The sequence below is a fragment of the Notamacropus eugenii genome, chromosome 1, assembly GCF_028372415.1.
Source record: "Notamacropus eugenii isolate mMacEug1 chromosome 1, mMacEug1.pri_v2, whole genome shotgun sequence".
Lineage (NCBI taxonomy): Eukaryota > Metazoa > Chordata > Mammalia > Diprotodontia > Macropodidae > Notamacropus > Notamacropus eugenii.
In genome coordinates, this window is record NC_092872.1 from 7,302,467 (window position 1) to 7,323,942 (window position 21,476).

Genomic DNA, 21,476 nt, shown 5'->3' on the forward strand with positions numbered 1-21,476 from the left:
GAAGGAAGGCCAGAAAAGACTTCTTAACCAGGTGAGATGAATTAAGTGTCTCATTTACCAAGCATCATGGAAAGAAGTTGGTGCTGGATATTTGATCATATGACCAAAATATCACCTAGAATTTTCTTAAACTGATGAGACATTTTGAAATATTCCCTCCTACTTTGTTTTATTACCTTTACCTAGAATCTGCTATACTTGTTGGGAAGCAAAGTACATAAAAAGTGATTTAAACACTGAAGGAAAAGGAATTTTTGTTATGTGGATAATACCATAGCAGTTGTTGATGTTTGTTAATCTAAGAATTAATTATGTTATTGACAGAGGCAGAAAAGTTTATGCAATAATTTGAGTTGGGTGTTTACCAATCCCAAATATTCATATATTACTTTTTCCTTAAAAAAAAAAAAAGTACCCTTGGTTATTATGTTTTCCACATGAACCAAAGGAGGCTTTCCTTATAATAAAGAAAAACATTTAAGACTAACTGACGCATTGACTGCATCAGGCAATGTATGCAGAAACATTCTAAGCCCATAATCTCACCTTTATACTGAGAGGAGGGAGATACATTTCTTCTCTTTCCCTTGCCAAGATTGGTTATTTCAAAATTCCCAGTTTTGCAGTAGATTTAACTTAAAATGTACATTGCTAGAGGGAGAGAAAATTAAAATTATGCTGATGCTCACCATTCTACTACTCAGTCAGCATGTGAGATGGAATAGGTGAATATGCTGTTTACTCAATTGATCTTAGTTCCAGGTGTATTTCTTAGTGTGAGCGTCTCCAGACTCAGAATGATTTTAGATTCTCCTCTCCTTCATAACCACTGACTTTCATTCTTCTTAAACTGATAGCCTTAATGAGTGGGTCAGTCTTTGTTGACCTTTCTAGCATTCTGAAGCTGTAAAAACAAAGTTAGATGGTTGGTGGTACAATATTATCACATTTATATATGAAGACTTTAGAGGTCATTGAGTCCAACCCCCTAAGTTCACAGAGGCACAGATTTCTTGTCCAGGTGACATATAACTAGTATCAGAGGTAGTGTTTTTGAATTCACATCTTCATAACTTCAAGTCCATTACTTCCATCTATTACCCTAGAGATGTCAGACTCAGCCAGGTGCATGTAAAACTCCCAAGCGCTGCCAAAACTAGTGTCAAAGAGATCCAAATTCTAAAAAGCAAAAATTTGCTCAGGCTACAACAGTGGAGTGGCAAGGCTTTGTGATGCTAGGCAGAGAACTAAGGAATAGAGGGACTGTTTGACACTTCACTTAAGTTTGAGGGGAAAAAACCCAGCATCCAACTGGGGATCAGTCCTGTCCCTAGAAGTCACTTCAGTCAGAGACCTAAAGCTAGTGAACTGGGAATTGCTAATTATGGAAGGAGACTGAGCTGTTTTGATGTCCGTTTCTCGGGGAAACTGCTATCAAAGGGGAAGGATTCAGAAATTGAGCAGTAGGGGAACATAAAGAAAACAAAGACTGATGTTATCAAAGATTTCAGGAAGTAGAAAACTCAGAGACCTTGAGCATAAGCATATGAATCAACACTGAAGACATTAACAGCAGAAGGAAATGTGATGTCCAGATCCAGTAAATGGCACAGGCAATTAGGAAGAAATGTTGCAGAACAAAGGAAAATTATTCTACACTTCATAAGGCAAAGGATCTTTGGATTTTGATGAGAGCATGGACCCACTGTATGCTGTTTCTGAATAATTTAAAAGAGAAATAAGAATTGTGAGAGCAGAATTTATGGTCTGCGCGACAGAAATAGTTGGCAGAACAGAAAAACTTGAATCTTCAGCGATACGTCTCACCAAAGAAACAAAAGACTGGATAACACTGATTAAGAGTCAAATACACAGACTTGAAGGACAATGTGGAAGAAGGGAAACCAAAAGCAGTAACACTAAAGGAAAAACATGCTCTCCGTACAAACCGGACATTTATCTTGAAGACAAGATATATAGAGATAGTTTTTAAATTACGGGTACCCCAGAAGATCACAAGTAAAAACTTGAAACCCATAGTGTAGAAACAATACAACAAAAATATTTAGAACACAGAAACGATAGTGCTGCTTATTTAAAGACTTAATAGATTGCCTCCAAACGTAAACAAACCAAGGCTGCAAACTCCAAGGTACATATGATTAAATTTAAACAGTTGATTGATAAATAACAAAATCTGCAAGCAACTGTAGAAAGACCTTCAAATACAAAAGAAAATTTAAATTACTTGAGACTATTCTGTACCCACTAGAAAACATAGGATTGAATGAAAAAGTGTGTGCCAGGGAGTAGTGGAGCTCAACAGTTATATATCCAAGGTTAGTTAACCTGAAAATATTAGCTCAGCTATAAATGGGAAAAGATGGACATTCAGTAATAGAGATATTCAAGACATTCAAGAACTTATGGAGGGCAAGTGATACTCAGAAGAATGTAGAGTTTGGTTCACATAAGGGGAGACCAGACCCTTCAGAGATGACTTGCTTCTCAAACACCCTAGATGAGAGAAATACAAGAAGAGCAAATGCAGCAACCACAACAGTAACAAAATAACAATTGAAAGACAATTAAGAAATTTCTTCCTGAATGTACGTGAGACATACACTTGAAAGCAGAATTCAGAGAGCAGTGATAGTGAAGAAGCAGTCCTGAAAGGTCATGGACTACCACACAATACCTATTTTACAGGTAGATAAATTTTTGCAATTGGGGTGGGGGGTGGGGTGGGGTTGTGAGACTAAATTACAGCATGGAAAGGTGCATAACAAATAGCAGAGGAAGAAAATAGAGGGAACTATGTGATATAACCTAGTCAAGTTAACGGCTAATCAGCTGTTAAATGAACACCCATAGAAGAATGGATAAGGAGCCAAAGGAATAGATTAACAAAGGGGGAAATCATGTTTCAGTGGTGAGAGGGAATAGCACTTGATGTATGCCTCTCCTTTATATGAAAAGAGAGATTCTATAAAGGGAAATGGGAGCTTTACAGTGAGTATAATCTGTAGGAACTTTCTGCTTACAGAAACTACTCATCCTGCCTAAGAAAACGGGGATCTTGAACTTAAGGAGGGCAAGTGACACTCAGAAGAATGAAGATTTTGGTGCATGTAAGGGGGGAAAATGACCAAAGGGAAGGCAAAGGTCAGGAACTAACAGTACAATTAGGGATATAGGAAGACTCCTACCATGGGGCAGTATTCTCTCTATCACCTGTCAGAACCAGTATTTCTCAGAGTGAGGTGCAACAGAAAAAGTGGAACGGGGTAAGATTTAGAAGGCAATAACAGAAGAGAGAACTCAGAATAGGTAGCTCAAGAATTTTAACTCAATGAGTAATACAGAGAATAAATAAGGGTTAAATAAGTACGAGGCTCATGAATCAAAGACTGTAAGCCAAGAATAAACAGAAAGAGAAGATAAATGATGAAGAGAATAAGGAGGAAAAATCCCTTCTAGAAGAAAGCACAGAAAATAAACATCTGAAAACTAACAAATAAAACAAATTTAAAGGGTAGAAAAGAAGAGGTATTCTATTTGACTACTTAATTAAAAGAAACAAAACAAGAGAAGAATTAAATAAATAGTTAAAAGAAAAAAGAACTAATATAATAAGCAAAATTCCAATGCCAAGGAATAGGGTAAAAGGAAAGAAGAATTTGAGAGTAAAGGGGAAGAAAGTGAGTAGAAATAGTACTAGACTAACAGAAATTCAGCTAAAATAACTGAAGAGATATCGTACTGTTTCTAATGAACAACGGAAATAAGTCATAATTTTAAGAGAAAACCCAATCTTAGAGATAAATGGAGGAAAATATAAACCTAACTCTGCTAACTTTAAATGTGAATGAATCAAGCACTCCAATAAAACAAACAAAAAAAAGTGACAGATTGGATAAGAAAACAAAACTTCACGTGCTGTTACTTCCAAAAAACACATTTAAAAAACAAAAATATGCACAGAATAAAATTGAGGTGTTGGAAAAAATAGTTAGCATGCATCAAGTAAAACCAAAACCAGGAATTGAAATTGTGCTATCGACAAAAAAAAATTCAAAATGCAAAAAGGGATAAATAAGGAAACTACATTATACTGTTTAGAGCCATAAACAACAGATTGACGTCAGTTTTAATCTTAGATGCTCCAAATGCTGTAACATCTAAATTCTTAAAGCAAACATGAACTGAACTCAAGAATACATAGGCAGATTGTATGTGTGAGACTGGTTTTGTTTTTCCTGTTTTCTCAGTAATTGGAGGAGACAAGCAGGAGGGAAAGAATTCAGACCTGAGTATAAAATAAAATTGAACTTAAAAAATGAAAAAAGGGCACAGCTACAGATTTCAATGTCTCGATTTTGGGTAAGTTTAACAAAAAAATAAATAACATTAAAAATGGAGCTGGACGAGTCACAGGAGAAGTCATGGATAAAAGACTCACAGCGTCTATGAGGCTACAAAAGGACGTCTATTTTTCAATACCGTGTGGAATATCAGCCACGTAGTAGGTACAGAGATATTGCAAAGAAATGTGAAAAGGCAGAAATAGCATACACATCCTTTACAAATCAGAACAATAAAAATAGCAGTTAGGTCAGGGACCACAAACAAAAGACAGACACAAATAAAGACTCGACATGGAATCTTGAGGAATGAATGAGTAAAAGAAGAAATTATAGGAACAGCAATTACGTAAAAGAAAATGATAATGAGACAGCATCCCAGAATTTTCAGGATGTAGCTAAAGCAGTCCTTGGGAAAAAAATCATATCCTTAGAAACATGTCAACAAAGCAGCAAAAGAGAACATTAATAATGTAGTTATTACAACATCAATAATTCATTTTAAAAAATTAGAAAGCTAATAAATAAACAAAGCTAAAATAAGCACAAAAAAAGAAAGTATTAAAAATTGCAGGAAAAATAGATTAGCTGAGAAATCCCTCCTCCTGTAAAAACACTGTAGAAACAGAAATTTTTTTAAATTCAAGTCTTTGAAATAATCCACAAAACTAACATACTTTTTATCCACACTGATTAAAGAGGGCAGGGAATAAAATAAATAGCAAATGAGCATGATAAAATCACAACAAAACTATAAGAAATTTCTAAAAATCAGAATATTTTATGCAGTTATGCTAATAAAACTGAGAACATCAAAGAAATAGAATACCTTTTAAGATGTGAAATACCTAAATTGACAAAACCAAACAAATATTAAACAACCCATTTCAGAAAAAGAAATATAGAACTTGTTGGAATAGAACTAAAAAGTAAAAAAACCTGCTGCCTCCTGAAGGATTCACAAGAGAATTCTATAAAATTTTTAAAGAAGCTACCCATTCTATGCAAATTATCCTCAAAAGTTGAGAAAGAAAACACCCTACTAGAATACATTTATAAGACAAATATAGGCTCAATCTCTAAACCAGGGACAGATAAAACACGGAAGAACTGTAGACCAATATCATTAATGAATAACAGTTCAGAATATTAAATAAAATTTTGTCCATACTATAGCTGTTCAAGAAATCATCCATTATTACCAATTTGGATTTATAGGAGGGATGCAAGGATCTTCAGTTCCAATTTAAGAAAATATCTCAATTGTATTTTTTTTTAAATAATCCAAAACTGCATGACTATCTCAATAGATGGGAAAAGCCTTTGAAAAATACAGCATTCATTATGCAGAAAACTACAAAATATAGGCATAGAGAGATCTTTAAATCCTGTAAGTCATCTATCTAAAGCCCAAAACAAGCATCATATATACAATCATGGGACCTTTTCCGTTAAATACAAAGGTAAAGAAAGGATGCTTTGAACATTATTTGAAATAGTTATTAAAATGCTACCAATAGCAGTAAGACAATAGAAAGAAATTAAAGGCCTAAAGTTAGATAAAGAGGAGATAAAATTATCCCTATATGCTGATGACAGGATGGTATGCTTGGATAATCGTAGGGAATCCACCAGGGTACTAATCTAGACAAGTAAAAGCTTCCGCATAGTAGGAAGCTACAAAATAAACCCTCAGAACCCAAATGTATTTCTATATAAAGTAACAGAATCCAAGAGGCAATAATAGAAAGGGAAGTCCCATTTCAGGTAACTATGAAATGCATAAAATACCTGGGAATCAGTCTTGTAGAACGCACTGAAGACTTGTATTTTCATTTGCAAGATTCCACAGTACATTCTAAGTGGGTACATGACCTTAGTACTAAATGTCACACGGTCAAAAAGATTAGAAGGAAAGCAGATCTTATGCTTCTGACAGGTCAAGTTAAGAGCATTACAGAGAATAAAATAGATAATTTCATGAAACTGGAAAGCTTCTGTACAGGTAAAATTAATATGCCTCAGAGGAGAAGATAAGCCGTCTAATAGGAAAAAATCTGTATTACATTTCTGTGATGACAGTTTGATAACGAACATGCACAAAACAATTCACACACACCTAGATGTCACGTGTGTGTTCTTCAGTGGATAAATATTCAAAGAGTAGAGCCAGTGGTTACCCAAAGTATGCTTCGGATCACTGCTAGTGAGAGAAGTGCAAGTTAAAACAACATTCAAGATTTTACTTGTTCACTAAAAAGTGGCAAGAAGTATAAAAAACGACTTTAGTCGGTCTTGGAGAGTTGTAGAAAGATAGGCACGTGGGTGTGTAGTTGATGCAGCTGTGAATCAGTGCAACCATTTTGGAAAGCAATTTGCAATTTTGTGAATAAAATAACTCAAATGTCCATGCACTTTCAGCCAGAGATTTCATTCTACTCCAAGGAAGCCATTGATAAGAACAAAGTCCCCCTGTACACTCAGTTCTTTATAGCACCATTTTTTTATTTTTATTTTTTTGTGAAAGCAAAGAATTAGAAATAAAGTAGAAGCCTCTTGATTGAGGGAAAACTAAACAAATTCTGGTACATGAATGTAATGTAATCTTGCCATGCTATAAGAAATGAATGTGAAAAATATAGAAGATTATAGAAAGATCTAAATGAACTGAAACAAAATGAAACAAGCACAAACCAAAAGAAAAATACATACAATAATTGCAATTACATAAATGGAAAGAACCATACATAAAAGCAAAAATAACGGTTGCAAGTTTTGGAGGTTTTTTTTAATCAAGTAAAGCTCAAAAGAAGACACATGAGAGAACACTTCTAACCACAGCTTCACGGCAATCGCGGATTTCTCAAGTTTTTCACATTGGACATTTTTGGACTTTTTCAGTACACTGATTAATTGTGTTAATTTTCTCTTCTTTTTTTGTCTTTTAAAAAAGTCCTGATTATTACATGGGATGGCTCTCTGGGGAGAGGAGGAGGGATACTGAGCAAAACTCTGATAATGGAAAAATCAAAAGACGTCAAAATTATTTCAGAATATTCAGTTATATTCATATATCAATTTGTTCAGCCATACTTCATTCAGTGGAAATTTACTTTGTTTCCAGTTTTTCCTACCAGAAAAGAACAACTGTGAATCATTTAGTAATACGTAAGACCTTCCTTATGTAGACAGCTAGGTGACACAGTGGATAGGTTGCTGGGCTTTAGAATTAAGATGTCCTGAGTTCAGATTGGGCCTCAGACACTTCAGCAAGTCACTTAAACCTGTTTGCTTTAGTTTTCTTATCTGTCAGATGAGAAGGAAATGGTAAATTACTCCAGTACCTCTACAAAGAAAACCTCAAATGGGATCACAAATACTCAAACAGGACTGAAATGACTCAGCAAAACAACAACATGAGACCTTTCTTCCTACATTTGACTGTTGGAAAAAGTGCCCAATAATAAGATCTCAGGGTCAAAAGTTGGTAGTTTTGATTAATTTCCTCACATAATTTAAAGTTAGTTTCCATAATGGTTAGACTAATTTACAGCTCCACCAACAATATATTAATGCACCTCACTAAGTCTCATTAAAAACTGATTCTCTCTCTCTTTTGCTATCTTTTCCAGTTTACATTTCCCTTGCCATAATTGAGACATCATATGAGTATTGATAATTTGCCTTCCTTTCAAAAACTGCATGGAGTTTTTATTTTTAAATTTAATTTTTTATTCTGATCTTTAAAAAAATATTTAAATAGCATTTTTCGATACAAAATAGAAGATTTAAATATTTAACATGAAAAAATGAATTGCTTTTCAATAGTACTTGCTTTTTAAATGTTACTTTCAAAACTTATCTTTTACTTCTTTTATCATTTGTGCACTTAAAAAATTTTTTTCAGTGGGCCTCCTTTTTTTTCTTGTCCTCTTTTTTGTATCGCTATCTTCCCTCCTTGCTTTTTCTCCCCATTAAATATAGAGAGGTTAAACAAACCTTGTTTTATGACAATTCTATGACAAATAAGCATTGTTCAAGCAAAACAAATCCACACCTTGTCTTTGTCCCTCCACACTTGAGTTCTCTTCTATGGGATCAGTAAGATGCTTCTTCCCAGGATTTCTGGAGACTTTGTGAGTCATTGCTTCAATTAAAGTTCTTCAGTCTTTCAAAGTTGTTTTTCTTTATAGCGTTGCTGTCATTTTATAAATTATTATTATTCTGCATCCATTAATACTTTCTAGGATTCTCTGAAATAATCTCTTTTGTGTTTTTCTTACAACACAATAATATTTTATTAAATGTTTATATACCACAGTTTTTCATCCAAGGCCCAAGTAATGGTCATCCCAATAATTTCAACATACTTAATTTTCATCTGTCTTTGAGGACCACAGAGTTTGTTTTGCTTGTGAGTATCACTTTTTAAAAAAATTTTCCCCCTAAACTGCTTCCTTCCCTATTCTTATGTGTTTTCAGTATAGTGTATTTCTACATCTATGTGGATATGTGTTTATAATTCCGTATCTTTTGGCCAGTACAGAAAAGAGTAATATCCACGTGATTCCCGCTTCTCTTGTTCCTTTTTTCTTATTTAATATTGTTCTCATGCACTCCAATTAATAGAAACAATACATTCTAGCCCCTCTCTTTTTTCCACATTTGTTTGTGAAATTTTCACCGCCTGATATTTGTCAGTTTTTATGAAGGTGCTGTGCACAGCTGAGAAATAAGTATATTTGTTTCTATTCTCATTTATCTAGCGGCCTATCCCATTTCTCTTTTCTAAAATTTTCTTAAATTCTTTCTTGCTTATTTTATGGTTAGATTTATCTAGGTCTGAGCGGGGTAAACTTAGGTCTCCCACTATTATGCTTTTACTATTCTCCTATAACTCATTTAATTTTTCCTTTAAGAATTTATATGCTGTATCTTTGTGTGTGTGTGTGTGTGTGTGTGTGTACAGACATATACATACAATGTTGATATTTTCTTTGGTACCTTTTAGCAAAATGTAGTTTCTTCATTGTCTTATTTAATTAGGACACCATGCTTGCCACCCCTATCTTTTTTTACTTCACCTGAAGCAAAATATATTCTGCTCCAGCACCTTATTATAACTATATGTGTATTTTTCTGTTTCAAGTGGTTTTTTCCCTTGTTTTTGCAAACAACATGCTGTTAAATTCTGGTTTCTCCTCCATTTTCTTATATTCCATTTTGTGGGTGAGTTCATGCATAGGTATGATTGCTAACTGCTTTTCCCTCCATCCTATTACATACTTCTCTCTCTTTCACTCACTTTCTGTCCTGTGCTTGAAGACTCTGTTTTGCTTCTCACTAATATCTCCCTTACTCTTCTCATTCCCACTCCTCCTAACCCCCTTAACATGTTTCTCTCCTGTTTCTGTCAGGAAAAATTAATTTCTGCACCCAACTCTGTGTGTGTGTTTTTCCTTCCTTTAACCATTTTACATGAGAACGAGCTTCAAGTGTTACCTACTTCCCCACTCTCTGCAGGAATATTCTTCCTTACTTACTGTGTGCGCGTGCGCGCGTGTGTGTGTGTGAGAGAGAAAATTGTCCCCATCCTTCCTCTCCTTCCCTTCCAGTGTATTCTTCTTTCTTCGTCTTCCATCCTTGTAAAGAGATCATTCAAACAGGATAGAATCACACCTACATGTTCTGTTTACATTTCCTGTGTAACTCACGGTGATAATAAAGTTCCAAAGGGTTTCATGTATTACATTCCTACATAAGTATGTAAACTATTTAATCTTGTTTAGTCCATTATGGATTCATGTTTACTTTCTTATACTTTGTATGAACATCCTTTTTTATGTGTCTTAAGAACATTTTTTCTTTTTTTAAATTTATTTATTTTTAGTTTTCAAAATTTAGGGTTAGGGTTAGTAAATTTTCTCCCCATCTCTCCCCTCCTTCCACCCCAAAACACCATGTGTTCTGATTACCCCTTCCCCCAATCTACCCTCCCTTCTGTCACACCCCTCCCTTCCCTTATACCCATCTTCTGTCTTTTCTTGTGCGGCTAGATAGATTTCTATACCCCATTACCTGTATTTCTTATTTCCCAGTTGTATGCAAAAACAATTCTCAACATTCATTCCTAAAACTTTGAGTTCCAACTTCTCTCCCTTCCTCCCTCGCCACTTATCCCCACTGAGAAGGCATGCAATTCAATATAGGCTATATATGTGTAGTTATGCAAAAGACTTCCATCATAGTCATGATGTGAAAGACTAACTGTATTTCCCTCCATCCTATCCTGCCCCCCATTTATTCTATTCTCTTTTTTGACCTTGCCCCTCCCCAAAGATGTTTACTTCTAATTACACCCTCCTCCCATTTGCCCTCCCTTCTATCATCCCCTCCACAGCCCACTTATCCCTTTCTCCCCTACTTTCTTGTAGTGTAAGATAGATTTTCATACCAAATTGAGTGTGCATGTTAGTCCCTCCTTAAGCCAAATGTGATGAGAGTAAACTTCACTTTTTCCCTCTCACTTCTCCCCTTTTCCCCTCCATTGAAAAAGCTTTTTTTGCCTCTTTTATGAGAGATAATTTGCCCCATTTCATTTCTCCCTTTCTCCTCCCAATATATTCCTCTCTCACTCCTTAATTTTAATTTTTATGTATGATCCCTTCTTGTTCAACTCACCCTGTGCCCTCTGTCTATATGGATATAATCCCTCCAACTACCCAAATACTGAGAAAAGTCTCAAGAGTTACAAATATGATCTTTCCATGTAGGAATGTAAACAGTTCAACTGTAGTAAGTCCCTTATGACTTCTCATTGCTGTTCACCTTTTCCTGCTTCTCTTGATTCTTGTGTTTGAAAGTCAAATTTTCTTTTTAGCTCTGGTCTTTTCATCAAAAATGCTGGAAAGTCCTCTATATCATTGAATGACCATTTTTTTCCCCTGATGTATTATACTCAGTTTTGATGGGTAGGTGATTCTTGGTTTTAATCCCAGTTCCTTTGACTTCTGGAATATCAAATTCCAAGCCCTTTGATCCCTTAATATAGAAGCTGCTAGATCTTGTGTTATCCTGATTGTATTTCCACAATATTCAAACTGTTTCTTTCTAGCTGCTTGCAATATTTTCTCCTTGACCTGGGAACTCTGGAATTTGGCCACAATGTTCCTAGGAGTTTTTCTCTTTGGATCTCTTTCAGGAGGTGATTGGTGGATTCTTGCAATATTTATTTTACCCTCTGGTTCTAGAATATCAGGGCAGTTTTCCTTGATAATTTCATGAAAGATGATGTCTAGGCTCTTTTTTAATCATGGCTTGCAGGTAGCCCCATAATTTTTAAATTGTCTCCTGGATCTATTGAACATCCTTTTTTAATGTCAGATTTTCTATTCAGTTCTGGCCTTTTTCTTAGGATTCATGAAAATCTTCTATTTCATTAAATATTGATTTCTTTCCTCTTTTAAGACTATACTCAGTTTTTCTGGGTTCTTTATTCTTGGTTGTAATCCTAGATCTTTTGCTTTTTGAAATACCATATTCTAAGTTCTCTGTTCCTCTATAGTGGTGGCTGCTAAATCTTTTATGATCCTTATTTTGGCTCCACAGTAATTGAATTCTTTTTTCTCCATGTTCTTTGATTTGGGAACCAGATTTTGGCTATAGTATTCCTGGATATTCTCATGACTGATTAATTCTTTAGATTTCTATTTTGGGCCCTTTTGGTTTTATGATATCTGGAAAGTTTTCCTTTATGAGTTCTTAAAATATGAGCTCTGTCCTCTTTTTCTGTTTGTTGCTTTCAGGTGATCAAATAATTTTAAAATTATCTCTTCTCATTCTATTTTCCAGATCATTTTTCCTAAGAGATAATTCATATTTCATTCTATTTTTTTCCAGTTTTTTGCCTTTGTTAGTATTTCTTGATCAGTTCCAGTTTTCAAAGTTATTTTCTTCATTAAAGTTTTACATTTTTTGTTAACCAAAGTGTTAATTCTCTTTTCATCTCTTTCTTGCATAGCTCTTATTTTTTTTCTCACTTTTTTCCTCTACTATTTTATTTGCTTTTTGTAGTCATTTTCTTTTGCTATTTTTAAAAATACTCTTCAACTTGTTTTTTGAATTCTTATTGGGCTTCTGTCCACTTTACTTTTTTTTTCCTTTTCCCTTTGGGGTTTTGCTTATAGATGTTTTCAAGTCATGTACTTTGTTTTATATTTGTGTCTTGAGCTTATCTATCACTATGGTGTCTCATTATGGTAGAATTCCTTTTTTTTGTTTGCTCGTTCATTTCTTAACTTTGGACATTTAGTAAAGGGCACTTCTGTTAGCATTTGTGGGGAAATTCTAGTCTAAACTTATGTTCTTTTATATTGCAAATTTTGAGTGATACGAAAATTGTGTCATATGGGAAGATGTCAGTTCACTGCCATCCTGGTCTAAACTCTGCACTTCCTGACCCAGGTTTGGATGTGTGGTATTGTGAGTAGTTAAGTGTCAGTCCTCGGCTGCTGGATTGTCACTGGCCTTGTTGTTCTCCTGCTTATGTGTTGGCCTAAAGGATAGAACTGAGTCACTGCTCAGCTCTTGGATTTAGAGTTACATTTACAACTACATTTCCAGAGTTTCTTTCTTACTCATTACTTAGTTGGAACTTTGTGACCGCATTAGTTAGCTTACTTGTGACCACTCCTCTACCTCCTGGATCTGTGACCCAGAAGTGGGTAATGGCTGACATCTGGCAGATGGCACCCATTCCTGAACCCCATACTAGTTCAGGGATCCAGTGCAATCTCACTCTACCTGGGTGCTTTTTTTGTGTTGGTGATCTTTCTTAGTCCCTGTGGACTACAATCCTCCTCTATGTACCTATTGCCCACTTGCTCCTGCTGGGTCCCCACCCTAGTGTCAGCAGCCCTCTGTATCTCTGTAAACTGCCCTTAGCTAAAGGGACTAACTGATTTCTTCTTGGCGTTTTCCGAGTGCTATGAAACTCAAGAGTATGAAACATACCACTCTGTTTACTATTTCTCCTAGTGGTTTTAATGATCTTCAACCACCCTGCGGCTTTCTCAGGGAGCTTCTACTCTTACTGCTTCTGGGTACAGAGCCTTGCAGTCTACACTGGGAGACATAGGCCCAACACTGAGTCTTCAGAGAGGCTCTTTTAACTTATTTACCTGAGCAAGAGCTTTGGTTTTCTGGTGCTGGTCCTTCCCTATTGCCTGCTGGCTTTTATCTGACTTGTGCAGTTCTGCAGTGGAAGCAATTTATTACTATGTTTCCTTACTGGATTTCTTGATCCTTTTTTTTTTTTTTTAAATCTGGTGCCATTTTTAGGTTTTCGTTGGAGTTAGGGTTTTGGAACCTCCATTCAGGCATCCATCTTAACCAGAAAGCCTGTTCATATCTTTTGTTGTGCACTGTAGCTAAGATAAGAAGGAAAATTTAACTTCAGAACATTTTTATATCATATTTCTCTCATCCCCAAATCCTTCAGGATATAAAGCAAAGATACAAAACTTTGAAAATGGATTGCTGCAAATGCATCAGAATTCCATTGTTAACCCTAGGTGGTTTAGACTTCCCTTCCACTTTTTTTGTGTGAGTATCTACCTTTTGATTTAGTAATAAATATATTCATGCGTCCTTTTGTTTTTTCTTTGCTCTTGTCTTATTCTTGCTTCATAAAATGTTAGTTGATAAATATGTTAGAGGTCTTCCAGTATAAATAGATCATTTTAAACATGAGGAAATGAAGCCAAAAACAAATAGCTTATAATCTTCATGTGTGAATCCATTTATTTGGACAAAACCATGGTAAATTGGAAAGAGTGCTGAATTTGAGGTCAGAAGATGTCCATTTAAATCCCAGCTTTTGTACTTTTTTACATGTGTAATTTGGAGCAAATCACCTGTGCTTCCTTTTGAAGGGCCCGGACTAAATTGTCAACCAGGAAAAAGCTACAGTGGGATCTGTGACATTCCAGTGCGTTAGATGGCCCAGAAGGTTGCTGAAAGGAATTTTTTTTTTCAATTGAGGGTAAAGGAAATGTGGGAAAAGTCTAAAACTGACCAAATTACTGTTTCTAAATATCTGATTTCAAACTATCTTTGGTTTTTGGCTCTCATAAAAATTTGGGGGAACTGTTGTGTCCATGTACTCCCAGGGTGTTTTGTTATGTCTGCTAATAGTTTGTTTCCACTATAGTATTCTGTCTTTCCTCCACCAGAGGACAGCCTGTCTCCGTATAAACTTAGTAAAAGTGTGAAAGAATATTTTTCATCTCTGTGGAGGATATGGGTAAAACTTTAGTCATTTCCCATCTCAGTACTCTTTTATGGTTTGATCTAGGGCAATATAATTTTAGAGTTAATTCCACTGGGAATGTGAGCCACAAGAAAGTTATTTTTTGTCTATAACAAATAACATGATTTTACTGAAGGACCCTTTTAAGGGCAAGAAGAATCTTTTCCTTGAGGGAGAGAAATAGAAGGGCTTCAGGTGGATTGTTAGATGTAAAATAGCCCAAAGGGGTGAGCTGTATTCCTATGCCTAGTACATAAGAGAAGGATGATATTTACGCTCTTGTTTTAAGGATGTCCTTAGGATCATAAATTTAGAGTTTGGTGGGACGTTAGAGCTCCCCTAGGTCAAGGATACACCAAGGACGCCCATCATCACCATTGTCATTCAGTATTGTACTAGTAGAAATGTTAGTTTTAGCTAGAAGAGAAGAAAGAGAAATTGAAGGAATTAGAACAGGCAATAAGGAAACAAAACTGCCACTCTTTGCAGATGATTTACTTAGAGAATCAACTAAAAAATTACTTGGAATAGTTAACAACTTTAGCAGAGTTGCAATAAAGTAAAGCCACATAAATCGCCGGCATTTCTGATGCTACTAACAAACTCCAGCAGCAAGAGGTAGAAAGAGAAATTCCATTAAAAGTAACTGTAGACAATGTAAAATATTTGGGACCTGCTTGCCAAGACAAACCCAGAAGCTGTATCAACACAATTACAAAACAGTTTTCACACAAATAAAGTCAGATCTGAATAATTGGAAAAATATCAGTTGCTCGTGGGTAGGCTGAGCTCATATAATAAAAATGACAATTCTGGCTAAATTAGTTAACTTATTTAGTGCCATGCCAGTCAGACTACCAAAAAATTACTTTGTAAAGCTAGAAAAAATAATAGCAAAATTCATCTGGAAGAACAAAAGGTCCAGAATGTCAGAGGAATTAATGAACAGAAATTTCGTCAGGAAAGGGGGCTTAGCCTTCTAAGCAGCAGTCATCAAGATTACTGAGACTGGCTGAGAAGTAGAAATGGGTTGTGTACACAGGATGTAGTAGTCAGTGACTGTAGCAATCTACTGTTGAATAAACCCAGAGACTCCAGCTTCTGGAATAAAGAACTCACTCTTTGACAAAAACTGTTGGGAAAACTGGAAAACATTATGGCAGAAACTAGGCATAGATAGACCAACGTATTACACTGTATACCAAGACTAGGTCAAAATGGGTACACGATTTAAACATGAAGGGTAAAATTATAAACAAATTAGGAGAACATGGAATAGTTTACCTGTGAGATCTATGGAGAAGGGAAAAAATTATGACTAAATTAGAGGTAGAGAACATTATGAAATGCAAAATGGATCATTTTGATTACCTTAAATTAAAAAGTTTTCCCACAGACAAAGCCATTGCAGCAAAGATTAGAAGGGAAACAGAAAGCTGGGAAACGCTTTTTACAAGGAGCGTTTCTGATTAAAGTCTCATTTCTAAAATATATAGAGAATTGATCCAAATCTATAAGAGTAAAAGTCATTCCCCAGTTAATAAATGGTCAAAGGATATAAACAGGCAGTGTTCAGATGAGGAAATTAAATCTATAGTGATATGAAAAAATGCTGTAAATGAATGTTGAAAAAAGTTCTGAAGTACTACCTATCAGATTGAGTAAAATGACAAAACAGGAAAATGATAAGTGTTGGAAAAGATGGGGAGAATAGGAACACTAATGTATTGTTGGTGGAGTTGAGAATTGATCCAACTATTCTGAAGAACAATTTGGAACTGCATCCAAAGGGCTATAAAACTGCATGCTCTTTGATCCAGCAATGCCACTATGAAATCTACATCCCCAAAAGATCTAAAAACAGGGAAAGGACCCACATGTACTAAAATATTTATAGCAACTCTTTTTGTGGTGCTAAGAATTGGAAACTGAGGGGACGCCCATCAACTGGGGAACATGTGAACAAATTGTGGTCTAAGAATGTAATGGAATATTATTATTCCATAACAAATGGTGAGCAGTTGGACTTCAGAAAAACTTGGAAAGACTTAGATTAATTGATGCTGAGTGGAGGGAGCAGAACCAGGAGAACACCGTGTACAGTAACAGCCACGTTGTGTAATGACTGGCTCCATTAGACTCAGCTCTTCTCAGCAATACGATGGTCCAAGACAGTTCCAAAAGACTCACGATGGAAAATACTGTCCACATCCAGATAAAGAATTGTAGAGTCTGAATGGAGATTGAAGCATACTGTTTTCTCTTTTTTTGTTGTTGTTTTTTGTTTTCTCTTTCTCATGGTTTTTTCCCCGTTCTGATTCTTCTTTCACAATGTGACTAATGTGGAAATATGTTTAAAATGATCATACATGTATAGCCTATATCAGATTATATGCTGTCTTGGGGAGGGAGGGGGAAAAACTCAAAATCTTATAAAAGAGAGTGTTGAAAACTAAAAAATAAATAAATGAGTAAAAATAAAAGTTTAACCATTAAAAAGAGAGAGATCACCTGATCTAGAGATTTTTACCTTTTTTTTTTAATTATGAAAAAAGTCTGGTATAGCCTATGGACAGCTCAGAGCAATGTTTTTAACTTCATAAAATAAAATACTTAAGATCACAAAGGAAATCAATTACTGAAATATAATTAATCAAATATTTTTTCGAAACCCCCTACAAGTTTGCAGAGCTCAGGTTAGAAACCTCTGATCTATCCAGTCCAACCCCTTCTTCTTATAGATGAGGAAATCGGGACTTGAGTGTCGAAAGAACTTAGCCAAGGTAATACAGGGGGTAGCTCACTAACAGAGCTCATTTGATTTCTGAGAGAGTCCAGGATTGTGATGCTTTGTGAATTATGTGTCATAGGCTCAAACCGTCCAAGTTGCTGAAGTTGAGCCACAAGCCCAGCCACAGCCTTCACCAGAACTCCTACTCCCTAATTCTCTGAAGCCAGAAGAAGGTCTTGAAGTTTGGAAAAGCTGGGCCCAGACTAAGAATGCCGAACTAGAGAAGGATGCCCAGAACCGACTTGCACCCATTGGCCGTAAGTGTGTTTGAGGCTGGATAGTTTCACTACCAACTCAGTTTCCACTCCTGGCATGTAAGAGGACAGAGGATGGGAAGAGAGGGACAGCAAAAGCAAATCTTATAGAATAGGTTATTTTTTTCTTCTCTTATCCCAGATTAGCTCGATTATATTCCTTATTTCTTTTGCGGGGCTGGGAGGGGAATGAACACTTCCCCAATGATTTAAGAAATTCATAGAATTGATCACAACAGGTATTGTAGATCATACAGGATTTATAAATATCAAAATTTTATTCCTGTCCTGCTGACCACTTGTTTGGGGCCCTTGAGCTGTTATTACATGCATCACCATTTAACCTTTTGTATCCTTTGGCAGATGCATCTCAGATGTATAGATTGAAAGTCAGATTCAACAGATCTGTCTAGTTTGTGGCAAATGTGAGGGAGTTACCTTGTATGGGTGAGCCTACCGGATAGGAAGGTAAACTATTGGCTCATGTTGGCAGTCTCTAGATGATAAGGCCCAAGTGGTATTTAACAACAGGCAGTATAATGTAGTGGAAAGAGCGTTGGACTGCCACTTAGTAGCTCTGTGAATACTGGGCAGGTCAGTTAACTCCTCTGCAGTTATTACATCTCCAAAGTGGGGGGTGGTCATATCTGTATTATGCCTACAGGCTAGCTGTAAAACACACATGAAATACTGTTTTTAAAGTGCATTGTGCATTGTAAAGCACTGTATTGTGGTTAGCAATTATTATTCCTCTGCTTTATAATGCACATATATGCTCCTTTGAACTTTCTGAAGTTCTCTGTCTCTATGCTTTCATCTTTTAGGTTTATATGGAAAAACCATCTATATAATTGGGCCAGTCTCTGATAGGGGCAGTAAGAGGAAAGAAAGACAGATCTGTTAAGTACCTACTATGTGTCATGCACTATACTTAACATTTTACAAATATTATTATCTCATTTAATCTTCATGAGAGATCAATGCTATTATCCCCTTTTTACAGTTAGGGAAACAGGTAGATAGAGGTTAAACTTACCCAGGGTCACACAGCTAGTTAAGTGTCTAAGACTGGATTTTAGCTCAGGTCTTCCTGATTCCAGGCTCAGTACTATATCCACTGTGCTACCTATCTGCCTCTGACAGGAATGGCAGTTTCTCTTCTATACCTGTAATAAGCACCTGGTAATGGAGTGGAATTGAGCAGGAAGAAGAAACACCATGGTCATAGCTAGTTATAATGAATCTGCTGGAAACCTTGAATCTGTGTGTCCTGACTGTGGTTTGATGGTAGGGATCTTTAATGGCACAGGCACAGCTGGTCCGCTCGCTACCCTTTGTACCTTCCTTTTCAGGTCGTCAGTTACTGAGGTTTCAGGAAGATCTGATCTCCTCAGCTGTGGCAGAGTTGAATTATGGTCTGTGCTTGATGACACGGGAGGCCCGAAATGGAGAAGGTGAACCGTACGACCCAGATGTGCTGTACTACATATTCCTGTGTATCCAGAAGGTAGGAGTCAGAAATCTTCCCAGGGCTGTACTTTCTCTCTGGTTCCAACCAGGACTTGCATGAAGGTAGAATAACAGGGTGGCCGGGCTTTATTCTGAATTCAGACTGAATACTCTGATTTGTTAAAACTGAATGTGACGTCAAACACTTACTTTTCAGGCATGACTATTTTTATTTCATATTTTATTTAACGGAAATTCATGAAGTATTTTACAGTATCCTTTGTGTTCTTTTTTCTTAACCAGCCGATGAAAAGGCGTAACATTTAGCTTGATGAGTTTACTACCCTGTACATTATAGAAATGTGTTTTAGCTTAGGTGCACTTATGACGTTTTGTTTTAAAGCATGGTGGGACAATTAAATTTTAACCCTGAGTTCCAGAAAACAGATAGAGATCTTAAACACACCTCAGCTTACGGCAGGCAGGTCAGTATAGTACAAATAGTCCTAAATGAGGCAGGAGATCTGGGCTGTGCCTGTGTGGTCATGACATAATTCACATAGATCTTAGAACTAGAGCCTGAAAGTATCTCCGGGGTCAGCTAGTCCCAACTCTCATGTTTTTGTTTGTTTTAACAGGACCTTTGATTTCACTGGTCTAGGGGACTTAGAGAATTGCCTGGGGGTATGAGGGTAGATGACTTGACTAGTGTAATGCTGCCTCTATGTTTCGGAAGCCAGACTTCAATGTAGCTCTTTATCACTCTAAGGTAGGTACAGAGGAGGAAGCTGAGCTCTAAAGTGGGGAGGTGACTTGCCCAGAGTCACTCAGGTAGCAAGTACCAGGTGAGATTTGAACCGAGGTCTTCTGCCAGCATAGCCCATTCGACTTCATTGTTACATGCTGCCTCCAGTAAGTCACTTCAGTCTTTCTGAGCCTTTACAGAGATGCCCTTTCTGTGAAATGGACACAATAATAACTACCCCGTGTACTTTGGGGGTGATTGTGAAAGAATCAAAGGAAATGATGGGTAAAGAAGATAATGGCTTGAAAGAATAGAATGGTGTTGCTATAGAAATTCAGGATTTAGAATCATGAAAAGCCATTGAAAAATTGAATAGTACAAGAAATTTAGAGAGGAGAAGGAATTGGCTAGGCTTAACGAAGGGTTAAATAAGCAGTCTGACTGGGATATAGAAACCTAATTCCAAGGTACCCTTGTTTAGTCTGCTGTACAGGTTAGTTTATGTGTTTTATGGGCAAGGACTATCTTGCCTTCCTGAGAGTTTTTATTAAACACCTTGTCTTTTTTGTAAGGAAAAATAAATTTTTATAATATATCCATTTAATGAGAAAATCCAGAGCAAGTGCAGAAAAGGGAAGAGAGAATTATATTGTGGAGGCAGTGTTAGAAGGACACAGGGTTGGACTGCCAATCCCTCAGCTTCCTGCATACAGTAAACAGTGAAGTGATGAGAGGATCACAGAAGCCCTCCTTGGAGGGCTCCCCCTTCTCCTAAGAATGACCTACCTCAAAAAGCATGTGGGTACTTCACATGCATGGGCAAGAAGCGCAATGGAAGTTATGCAGACAGTATTGATAAGGCAGAGATAATACCAGATGCTGCTGTCCATCAGCAGTGACTTCCATAGTAAAGAGAGTCTGTACCTTCCCTTCCCCCACCCCACTGAGCTCTGCCTTGGTGTACGTGACAAGCCTCATCGGCCTCCATTGGCTCTTGAACAGGAGATGTCCTTGGACATGGAAGAAGCCTCCTGTCTGGTGTTTCTCTTACTGTGTTTTTTGGGAGATAAACACACTTTTTTGGAAAGAGCTAACCTTAGAAGATTGCTTGCTTCTACTGTGACTCTGTTTCTTTTGTAGTATCTTTTTGAAAATGGCCGAGTAGATGACATATTTTCAGATCTCTATTATGTTCGGTTCACGGAGTGGCTTCATGAAGTTCTAAAGGACGTTCAGCCTCGAGTTACATCTCTAGGTGAGTCATCCTCTTGGCCAAAGTGACTTGTTTCCTGACACTATCTTGAGTTCTTGAAGAGAGGGAAAAAAATGTGGTTGTTTAAGGACCAAGATGATCTTCATCTGAATTACTGACAGTTTTTTCCTTTTCCCTGTTGGGGTATTTTAATTCATACCTCCATTTATTACCCACTTGGAAGTCAGTAAAATCCTCCTCAGCTTTGTCCCATGAAATTCTGTAGACAACACAAAGTGTGTGGGGATGCCAGTATAAAACCTAAACTTTAAAACATTTCAGATCTCAAGTCTTTTCATTTGGTTTACCATG

The 21,476-nt window shown here is 36.4% G+C and overlaps 1 protein-coding gene across 2 annotated transcripts in view; it reads left to right on the plus strand.

Annotated features, from left to right (window-relative positions):
• The window catches only part of QRICH1 (glutamine rich 1), a 76,672-nt gene that overhangs the window by 51,233 nt on the left and 3,963 nt on the right, over positions 1–21,476 (plus strand). For both annotated transcript variants that reach the window (XM_072651602.1, XM_072651592.1), the window contains exons 4-6: positions 17,544–17,721; positions 19,071–19,225; positions 21,053–21,167. In XM_072651602.1, coding sequence (XP_072507703.1) covers positions 17,544–17,721; positions 19,071–19,225; positions 21,053–21,167 — 448 coding nt within the window. The remainder of the gene's footprint in view (positions 1–17,543; positions 17,722–19,070; positions 19,226–21,052; positions 21,168–21,476) is intronic.